The sequence below is a fragment of the Symphodus melops genome (genome assembly GCF_947650265.1).
Source record: "Symphodus melops genome assembly, chromosome: 8".
Classification (NCBI taxonomy): domain Eukaryota; kingdom Metazoa; phylum Chordata; class Actinopteri; order Labriformes; family Labridae; genus Symphodus; species Symphodus melops.
This window is the reverse complement of record NC_136698.1, coordinates 8,377,712-8,388,418: the sequence shown is the minus strand read 5'-3', so window position 1 is coordinate 8,388,418 and position 10,707 is coordinate 8,377,712. Positions and strand designations below refer to the sequence as shown.

At 38.8% G+C, this 10,707-nt stretch overlaps 2 protein-coding genes across 2 annotated transcripts; one reads left to right on the top strand and one right to left on the bottom strand.

Annotated features, from left to right (window-relative positions):
• On the bottom strand, positions 1-2,623 carry lsm4 (LSM4 homolog, U6 small nuclear RNA and mRNA degradation associated). Its single transcript, XM_079350985.1, has 5 exons — positions 2,472-2,623; positions 2,045-2,086; positions 1,643-1,741; positions 1,305-1,485; positions 1-828 (listed from the first exon to the last, which is right to left on the bottom strand). Exons 1-5 carry the CDS (start codon positions 2,472-2,474, stop codon positions 719-721), a joined length of 435 nt encoding a protein of 144 aa, XP_079207111.1. The 5' UTR covers positions 2,475-2,623; the 3' UTR covers positions 1-718.
• Positions 2,624-2,929: 306 nt separating this feature from the next.
• Positions 2,930-10,671, top strand: LOC306828476 (pyroglutamyl-peptidase 1-like). Its single transcript, XM_079350983.1, has 5 exons — positions 2,930-3,142; positions 4,760-4,812; positions 6,294-6,410; positions 6,990-7,222; positions 7,739-10,671. Exons 1-5 carry the CDS (start codon positions 3,109-3,111, stop codon positions 7,932-7,934), a joined length of 633 nt encoding a protein of 210 aa, XP_079207109.1. The 5' UTR covers positions 2,930-3,108; the 3' UTR covers positions 7,935-10,671.
• The last annotated feature ends 36 nt before the right edge of the window (positions 10,672-10,707 follow it).

Here is a 10,707-nt window from a genome sequence, read left to right as displayed (position 1 = left end):
TTTAACAAAAGTTGTTTTATTCTGATGTTGTCTTTGTAAATAAATTACAACACTGTCTTCTCTTACAAAAATAAAACAAAACCCTCCAAACATGACAGATGCTGGACTTGTACATTTTAGACTTAAGAACATGAGAATCTTCTTTCACCCCATGAAACTCTAAATGATCATAGTATGTCATCATACAAATCCTTAAAGGAAAAAAAGTTTTATTTTGAGGGACTGTATCCTAATACCCTGAATAAAAGTCCACCTGCCCCACTGCTGTGAACAGACCTCACATCAGACAAACAGAAAGGCTGCAAATCACAGGACCTTACAAAGGACACAGAGAGCACATTAAGAGTGAGTTAAACAATGATATTCATGCAAAAGAAGTTGGGGCTGTGGCAGTTACTTTACCACAAAAAGTTTCATAAAAAAGAAAAACATAAATCTAGTGAGACCTCCAATAACTCTTTGACTTACATGATAGAAAATGTTCTTGGAAACTTGTTTCTAAAGGAGTCTGCCAGCTCTGACTGATACACTGGTAAAATAAAAAAAGGATGAACTTACAGGTGTGCTCAAAAACAAACTAACAAAAACCAAGTGCTTGAGCACAGCTTCTCTTCACCCCTCACAGTTGGATTTCTGCTGTGGTCAGTCTTGACAATGATCAAAGCTGGATCAAACACCAGAGGTCATGTTATCTTCATGTTCTGAAAGATGTATTCTGTCAGTGCTGGTTCTTCATTCCCTGCGGCTTGCCCGGTTTCTTATCCTGCTGCTGTTGCTGCTGCCCCCGTCCAGGACCAGTCATCCCTCTGCCACGACCACCAAAGAGACCTGCAGGGAGTAATACGAGGCCATACTGAGAAAACTGTTTACTGAAAGATTTTTTTTTCTTTTTGCATTTGTCTGACTTACTCAAGAAAGGGAAAAAAATACTGTTAATTGAGGCCAAATACATTAGTTTGTTTTTGGTTAGCAAAGCACACCACAGCCGAATAATGTTTATCTTGTAAGAAATCCAAAGCAACACTGTGAATCTTGATTGTCTGAAGGATGAACCTATGTTTTTGACCAAGTGCTGAAAAGCAGAAACTATGAAAGTAGAATTCATGGTAGAATGTGTATAGAATTGCGTAGGTTGTCATAATGTTATTATGACACATCAGTTTAACTGTAGGCATTTTGTTGTGTAATTTACTAATTAAATGTGATAGTGTGCAGATCAAAAAAATGAAAGATATATTTGAAGCAGAATTAAATATCCGGTGTTGCAGCAGTGCGTCAGATCGACACAAGCTGTTTCCACTCACCTCGGCCGGCTCCTCCTCTTCCTTTGCCCTGCTGTTTGTTCTGCTGGGCGCCTCCTCTTCCACGGCCCTTCGACACCACCTCCTCCTTCACCATGTCGATAATCTCGTCTGGGATTCGAAGATACTTGATTGTGCTTCCTCGAATGTAGCACTCAGGCATCCTCCAGAACTTATCTCCATCCTGTTAAAGGGAAGCACGGCTTATGGACTTTTTCCTTAAAAAACGTTTCAGTAGTAGCTAAAACAGGATCACAGAGGTCTAACTTTTGTTTCTTTCAGCTGGCAGTAATACAGTTTTAGTGACGACACAAAAGTGAAAGCAAAACTCTTAGCTTTACCCTTGAGGTGCAGATGACTTCTCTCAGGTTAATGTTCATCCAGTTGTCACAGCTGACCAGATGACCGTTGTAGGTCTCTCCATTTTTCAGCTCCACCAGCTATGGGAAGAAAGACAATTCGATTTCTGATTCTGATTAAAACAGCCAGCTGCTTCCTAACACATGCAGGACGACAGGATGAGCAGCTTTACAGTGCTCCTATAGTTGGACAAAGCAATCAAGGGTCAAACAGAAAACATAAAAGAATTTTTGGGAGGAAATTTAATAATAAATGAATGACAGCCAAAGCAGCAACAGTAATATGTAAAACCAAATATAATATAAAGATGAATCACACAAATGTAAATAAAGCCTGGAGAAGCAGAATGTCAGGTTCAGGTTGAGATCTTCACATCTTCTCACCATTGGATGGTTCTGAGCAGTCTTCAGCAGAGACAAGGGCAGCTGCAAAATGACAAACAGTTCACAAGTTAACCATCTCAGTTTACTAACTACAGTACACCTGACTGCCATGAGTATTCTTACAGACAAGATATCAGATAATAGATATAGATATACATATACATTACTAGAGTTAATTACCGACTGTTATTGTGTTTTTGGCGAGAGCAAGATGTTACTTGTATCAGTATTTTGAGTCTGTAAGTTATTAAAATAATTCACTTTTTTCTGTGAGCTTAAATTGAAGAACAGCAGCTAACAGTAGCTAGCATGGCGCGGTTCATTACAGAGACCATGTTAGCGTTAGCTTAACAGCTGGCGTGCTACAACATGTCTGATAAGTTTCAGCGTTTTCTCATTTATTTCAGTGCCATCATTAAACACTTACCATTGTGATTCTAGCTCGTTTTTTAAAAATTGTGTTAAGTACTTCTGTAGCTCGATTTAACAGAAGGTTTCTTCTTCTCTTCTTCTATTTTGTTCGGCTGCTTCGTTTCTTCTTCTTCTACCAAACATTTTCTGCGGTGCAGTAAGTAACCTCACAGTGATACTGCCCCCTACAGGACCTCTGTGAAAACACTAGAGTGCCCCCCCCCACACACACACACATTTAAAGCAACAACTTAAATGTCCACGATTTCAGTAACTGTATGATTTTTGTATTATAGTTTATCGTTGAAAATATTGGTATATTTTCCCATCTGATTTTCTTATATTGTTGGGGATAAAACGGTTTTGATAAAAATGAAATCAAAACGGAGACTATTTGGAAATAAAAAAAATTAGTCTTTCTTGTTTTTGCCGGTGTGTGCATTACTTTCTTGTCGCTTTTGAGTCCAGTAACGTTAATGAGTGTCTTCCAGTTGGTGACGTAATCACGTCACGTTGCACGTAGCCTTCAGCTAGAAGAGAAGGAGCAGCGTTATTTGTGTCTGGCAGGAGAAGCCGTCGGCTGTGGAGGGTCTGAACTCTCTTTACGGTCCACTTTCAATCCAGAGACGGATTTTTCTGCAACCGGATTGGCGATGGATAACAGTAAACGGACGGTGGTCGTTACAGGTTTGTCGGCTTCTTTTCAGCTCTTGTTGTTGTCGTCTGTTGTCGAAAGACTGAACAGGGGGGTTTTAAGTGGAGGAAAGAAAAGTTGTGAAAATGACAGCTGCTCTGACGTTAATGGCGTCGGGATCGTAACTGCTTCTGTCCCTGCAGTTACTGAAAACATTTGTTTTTATACTTTTCATCCAAGAAGACAATAAACAAACAAACACACGATGGGAGAGATCAGGGGCCACTGACAAACTGGTGGACATCATCTTTGCCTCTGTTGGGCCAAAACATACAAAATAATTTAACTATAAAAACAAAACTTACATGAAATCGTTTATCTTGTTCATAACATTATAGGCTATAAGTATAATTGGCAGTGTCCTATATTCAAAGACAAAACCATATAGTTAGTTACCTTAACCATATGTTACTTGTATCAAATCAAATCTTTTGTCTTTTTCCCCATCCAAAGTTTACATTCTCATCCTTTGTGTCTTTTATTTGGACTCTTAAAAGTTATTTATGGAGGGATTTGTTGTTATATTGAACATTTCCTTTCAAAGGATGGGGCCCTTTTTGGGGTTTGGGGTTCTTTCTCTTAAAATGTCATTGGCGGTTGTTTTTAGCTTCTCCCAGATTTGTTTTATAGATCTGGGAAAACAGTGTAAAGTAAAGTAAATAAATATATAAAAACCAGCCAGAGATTATGTTTCCGTATGAATTACCCCATTTAATACTTGTGGTACAGAAGCTCATATAGTAATGTTTAATTTATCATTTTGCTTCCTTTAAAAATAGCAGTCTGCACTGTTATTTTCTAAAACTCATTGACTTGTTTACCAGCCCATAAAACATCATCTCTACAGTGTTTAGTATTGACACTGTGCCGGACAGCAGCAGCAGAGACTTTTCAGACACAAAGAGGGTGTAGGCGCTCACAGTCCCAGCTGATACAAGATGTGAAGATTGCCTGGGAACAGCACCTTCACAATAGCGGGCCGGCTGGCAGCTGCCGGCCCCTCGCTCTGCTCCTTTTCAGCAGCATGTCAGACAGACGGACCCCCAACCCACCCAACCCCCAGGGGACCTGCTGACCCCTTTGGAAGGGGATCAGTTATAGATCCCTACATAAACAAGGCTGGCTGAATATCTATTGGCTTCTGCTGTGATTTTGTCGGTCATATATGGAGTGAGTTATGAAGGGATTTTAGTTATGATAATTGAGTTTAGTTTTTTTCATGAAGAGCAAAAAGCTGCTCCTCTAACAACACCTTTCTCTCTTTTTGGTTTTACAAACATGCTTACTGCTCATGTGGACAGTTTGTTTTATAGTTAATATGCAAAACATTAGAACATTCATATTGAAGTGTTGTCTAGTGAAACGTTTAGAAGTATCTCTATCAAACGATTTGAATGAAAAGCATGAGGATCACACATATTAGGCCACAGCTGTATAAGGTACATAGGATTTTATTATAAGGATGGAGGATACCCTGTGAATTCTACAATATTCTTCAAAACAAATATCTTTTTCCTCTTCTGTCTTTTGTTGTATTTTTTTTTAATGAATAGATCTTTTTCCTAAGTGTTGCATCTAAAGGGTGTGGGTTTTTTTGTTTGTTGTTGCAGGTTTTGGGCCATTTGGAGAGCACACGGTCAACGCCAGCTGGGTAGCTGTACAGGTACATTATGTGTCTTTACTGCTGGTTTAGTGCCCAAGTGTCAGAAATGATTAAAACATATATTTATTTAACCTTCACAATGATCAGAATCGATCTTGAACAGGATCATCAATTAGAATAAGACTGCTGTCATTCAATATTTTGCATAAATAGTATTTCTTACCTAAATGATAATTTTTTTTTAATGTAGACAAAACAACATGCTTGTAAAAAATGAGACACTACTTATGTATTAATAAAGATCAATATTTTTAAGCCCAGACTCGGCTGCTTGCACGAATATTTAGATGTAAAAAAAAAAAAAAAAAAGAGAGAGAGAGAGTAGGTGTGACGAGATGAATGCTTCTCTTGTTGAGCTTGTGTTTGTGGCCTTGAACTGTGGCTCTGATTGCTGCCGGCCGGCTTCACATCGTGTAGCAGCGAGTCGATAGGCTCTCTGTGTCCCACTGAGGAACGTGCATGTGGGGGATGACAGAGGTTGTCAGGGTGTCTAGACGGACTTGATAAGGATATTAAATGCAAACAATAGGCTGCTTTGTGGTGGGGTCACAGACGTGGTCAAAAAGCCTCTTTTCAATACGAGTCGGGGTCATTGTCCGAGGCCTCTGGTCCTGCGGGGAGAAAAGGGGAGATGCCGGTCACTGGCTGTGGGTCTGCCCACAGATTTATCTCACTTAGAATATGGAAGATTGCACCTTTTATTTCACAGTTTTACAATACTGGTTTCATTAATTATTTTTTTATTTATAAAAACACTCTTTCTTAATGGATTTGTTGGAGTTTGGATAAAAAATGTATTTACAAAATATAGAATCTTTTTTCTAAAGTTATTTTTAGGAGGACAGTAAAGAGTCAGAAACAGAGGAGTGTGAGCGGGAAATGACATGCAGGAAAAAGGGGTAAAAATGGAAATGTGAGGATGTACTTTTAGGAATATTTTTTTGTGAGTAGGCACTGATTGTAAGTGTTAATGGTCAAAGGAGCAGGAAATGTACCATACTAATACACAGTTAGAGACGTGCTGTTCAAAGCTTAAATCCATGTGTAAATGGCTCTTTACCAACAGATCATTGTTCCACACATTACACACACTGGGGGAATAAAAGAATTGTCATCAGTCTACAGGATGATTCTGCAGTACTCCCTCCCTTGAGTGCATTGTTGTAATAGTCTCACCACCTCTCTCAAGTTACTTCAACATATTCAGGGCTGAATCCATTTTTTTCCCCGTCTTGAATTGATTGATTATATTTGGCCTGATTTCACCTTAATCAGTGTTGTGCTTCATGACATCATGCACATGGCATCACTCGACAGAACACAGTGCTAACATAGATGTGAGGTCCCGCAGAGTTCAGACTCTTATGACCATAACGTGCTCCAGTTAAATCATCTTTTTAGTGCAGATACTATATGTGAAAATGCAACAAAAAATAGCATGTTAGCTTACATATTCTTCGTTTTTTTCTTCTTTCTTACAGGAACTGAAGAAGGTTGGACTGGGAAGTGAAGTGGACCTGCACGTATCAGAGGTTCCCGTCGAGTATCAGACAGTCCAGAGTTTGGTGCCTTCATTATGGAAGCAGTATCATCCGCTGGTGAGAGAACAATGTGGTGTGACTTCTCAGCATTATTCCACATCCAGAGATGAACTACAGCAGCTCACATCTGCTTCAGTTTGAGGCTAGGTCTGATTTTTATTGTCACTTTCTAAAGGCAAGTCGAAGTTGTATCTCATACGCAGTGTACAGTCATATAATAGATAATTAAATGTATGTAATAACACATGCAGCCTCAAAGTACATTACATATGAATACATTACATAAAATTAATCTTTGTAACTCATGACTATCTTTAGTTTGTCTCAGACCAACTGTGAGGGCATTGACATGAGAAATATTGGACTTTCATGGGGCTCTTAAACCAGAATTTCCCCTCTGAGATTAATAACGTTTCTAAAATTAAAAATAAATAAATAAAGATGAAGTATTTTCTTAAATACTTCATTATTTCATTAATTAGATCAGCATTTTTTGCATCTGCTCCTCAGATAAATGAATCGCCTCTCCTTTTTTTACACCTCCGATATGATGTCACAGATCATTCTTAGTTTAGGACCAACGTATTTGAGTAAATCTGACGTGTGTGAGTCTCTGATCTTCTTTTTGTTTTCCAGTTGGTCGTTCACGTTGGCGTCTCAGGTATGGCCACCACAGTCACACTGGAGAAGTGTGGCAGAAATCACGGCTACAAGGGCCTGGACAACAGCAGCTTCTGTCCTGATTCGCAGTGTTGCATCGTGGGAGGTCCGGACTGCATCGACTCCGTTATTGACATGGAATCGGTCTGTAAGAGAGTGACCGCCTCGGGGCTTGGAGTAGCTGTTTCTGTCTCTAAAGATGCTGGAAGGTAATTATTTCCTGTAAGAGGCCGTCTATGGTATCTACCAAAGTTAAGGACTGTAGCATATTCCACAGTGGGTTATTTTCCTGAGTGCAATCTTTCAGGCAGTTGGATATCGTTGTTTAAACAAGTGAATGGATATGGACATGGACATGTCGTCTAATTAAGACAAAATGACCTTGCTGACATATTGCACTGACATCGTTTAAAACCAGGACATGCAGAGAAGGGGAGCTAAAGTGTTGAGGATCCCTCAGATAGGTACAGTCCACAACAGAACAGATTCTTGTCTTTTTGAACTACAATCTCAAGTTGTAGAAATGACACGAAACGTGTCAAAGGGATACCTCTGCCTTTTTACAAAGTCAGTCTTTAACCCACTCTGAATGCTCCTTTTTTCACTTGTTTCTTTATAGTCAAATAGTAACCGATGTATTTATAGGGCCATCATCATAGCTTTTATTTTGTTTTATTTATAACATAACAATGACTCATCTGATGGTGTGCTCACTTCTTGAACAGGTATCTCTGTGATTTCACCTACTACACCTCTTTGTATCTGAGCCATGGTCGCTCTGCCTTCGTTCATGTGCCTCCTCTTGGAAAGCCTTACAGCGGTGAAGACCTGGGCCGTGCACTGAAGGCCATCATTCAAGAGATGCTCGAGCTTCTGGACCAGGCCGAGGAGAAGATCCACTGCCAGCAGCACTTCCATTAAGTGACCTCCAGGAGCCAACCAGCCTCCTCAGCCTTCACCACACAGGAGAACTTGCTCTTAACCACAAGTAGCCAAACCTCTTTTTATTGTCTTGGACAAAACAACAACTTCCTTGTGTCTGATCTTTCCAGAATTTCTTCGTCTTAAGCTGCTTTCACATATGCACTCCTGACAATATCTAGATCATATCAGGACCGTTCTGTAGATTCTCCTGACCTGGCTGTTCACATGTGCGCCTACCAGCAGGAGAGTCTCCTTGTCAGACGGGAGTGTAGGAGGGTGGGGGGTGAGGTCTCCTGAGGTAATACGTGACTTAAAAGAACAACGCTGATGTGGCTGACGAGGCAACAGATTCCCGTATATGTCGCTACAGTGAGAATACCTGCCTTATCTAAATGCTACAGTACGTGCAGTTTCACGGATTCACATTATTGACAAAAGTGTGGAGAAGAACATGCTGGCGAACAGCAAACATATTGCAGAAGTTTAATTACGTGCACATCGTAGCGTTTGAAAATATCAGGATCTTTTCAGGAGTTTTCTGTGAACTCACTTTGTCTTAGGTGTTTGCTTTGTATACTACTTACCTGTTATAATGTCTCCCAATTTTTGTAAAAATGTAGGAAAAAAAACTAAAACACTTGATCCCATTCAAAAGTAAGATTTTGTCACATTAGTAATAGTAAGTAAAAATAATTCTCATTGAGAAAACACAGACACAAAGTGCTGTTCACATGACTTTATATGACACCTTAAAGACCTGTAGTCCTAAATGTGACTCCTATGAATGCTCCTAAAAGGGGGTTAATGCTTTGTTTTTCCAATGGTCATAGAAGCCTCATTTGAAGAAAAAAATGGCTGAGTGAGTATTTAACTCTCAGAATATTTCATCCTCAAGTTTTTGATTTCACTCGACAACATTATCATTAATTAAACTGTTTACATCCAAAGGTTTTTTTTAAAATTTATCATTGTACCCAATATATCGTGTTTTTAGTAGAAATGATTAGCAGTGAACTGTGTTTGCTCTTTTCTGATTCCTTTAACTTCCCTCTCACAATGTGGTTTCACACTTGATGTTGAATTGTTTCTTTAGTCCTTTTTCTTTATAAGAAGTTGTGAATTTGCCTTCTTTTACAAAGGTTATTTAAATCAGGGAACGGGTTGGTTCCAGCTCATTTTTCCCCAGTTTGTTGGGCCCACTTCTGACAGAACAACCACAATTCCACGCTCCTGAGATCTGGCCCAAGGCTGTGCAATGTTATTTTTCACAGATCTCCGGTTCACTGATTTAGTCTAGCTGAACGCTGATGTGGCTTTACCATTACGTTCAAATAGCTGTTTATACTGTTCTTAATCTAAAGTTTATATCCAATAATAATCATTTGAAAAACAAATATTCCATTTTTGCCCCATTAAGAGAGATGCTAAGCTTTTCGGAAAATGTTCCACATGTGTAGAAATTGTGATTGTATTTCAAGAGTGTGGAACATTTACAACTCAATCCCATGTTTTCTCTTTTTTTGTCTCTTCCTTATTTTTTTATACATTCACAAAAGCTTCCTGTTGTCCCCTTCATTGAATCAGATTTAGCTGCTTATTTTACCTGATGATTTGATTTGATGGAGTTGGACTCAGTTCAGTCAGAGTTGGGCCTGGACTTTCTTTTGTGTAGCACTTTCTTTTTTCCTTTTCTTTCATTTGACTTCATCTGGAATATTACCAGCAATTTTATTTGTAAAAATGCTTCTTTCAGCCACTTAAAATTGAAATGTGTGGCTTCCCAGGCATGCACACGTGCATTTGTTCTAATGTTTTTTCTCTCCAATGATTATTACTATGGATGCTTTATCAGTGAGTCATCCTTTATATCCAAGACCTTTGGTTTGTTTGACCTGTTAAGACAGATAATTTAGTTTTTAAGGTCCCTGTTCTGCCCGTGCAAGCTATGTATCCAAAGCAAGAAGATTTGTTTGGATACACTTAGTTGGATATTGTTTAAAACCTACTGACTTTTTAAATTTAGCTAGGAAACTAAACAATGTGCTTAATATTGCAGCAGTAGAAGCTTTTATTTAAGTTTTTTTATGAGCTCAGTAATGTAGCAGCCAGTTTGTTTGAGTGAATTGTCTCTAGTTTTTATCGAGTATGTCATTTTAATTCAATTGTTTGTACCATAAAGTAGCATCATTGAACACCGAGCTGAACACATGCTTCAGTTGAATCTTGGCATTTAAACCTACATCTTTGGTATGAGGTATGAAGATCTGTTTTTGACATCACAGCAATTTAAGTTCCTTGTTTGCAGGTGAGGAAGTCAAAGGGTTGTGGTGTATCTGCCCCCCCCCCCCAAAAAAAAAAAAAAAATCCTGCCAACATGAAAGTGGAAGCCTCAAGTTTACATATGAGGTGACTTCTGATCCCGACTCCTTCCGGTGCCTTGTGATTAATGAGTGTTATGAAAAGGCCTTAAAATTGCTCAGCAGTTCAGTTCAAAGATATTTTACTGATACTGTCCAGTCAAATGTGTGGCTACCTCAAATGTATTTATTTTTTATCTTGGTGTGTGCTCTGTTGTACAATAACATTATGGCTCTGTGAATTTATTGTGAATTTCTCTATCTGGTAAGAATCCTCTGAATGGTGGCCCATTAGACATTAACAAAACAAAGTTACACAAATGTCATATGTGCTTTGTAGAAACAAATGCTTGGAAATAAAGAGAATGAAAAGGTAACATGGACCCTCTGTGTCTTTTATTACGATATTTACA

Bases quoted from the DNA above. Each gene is read 5' to 3' on its own strand.
- lsm4 (XM_079350985.1), bottom strand. The intron at 1,486-1,642 runs GTAAAGCTAAGA...TCCCTTTAACAG, and splicing joins AAGTCATCTGCACCTCAAGG to GATGGAGATAAGTTCTGGAG. The intron at 829-1,304 runs GTGAGTGGAAAC...TACTCCCTGCAG, and splicing joins AAGAGGAGGAGCCGGCCGAG to GTCTCTTTGGTGGTCGTGGC.
- LOC306828476 (XM_079350983.1), top strand. From the start codon at position 3,109: ATGGATAACAGTAAACGGACGGTGGTCGTTACAG. The intron at 6,411-6,989 runs GTGAGAGAACAA...TTTGTTTTCCAG, and splicing joins GGAAGCAGTATCATCCGCTG to TTGGTCGTTCACGTTGGCGT. The intron at 7,223-7,738 runs GTAATTATTTCC...CTTCTTGAACAG, and splicing joins GTCTCTAAAGATGCTGGAAG to GTATCTCTGTGATTTCACCT.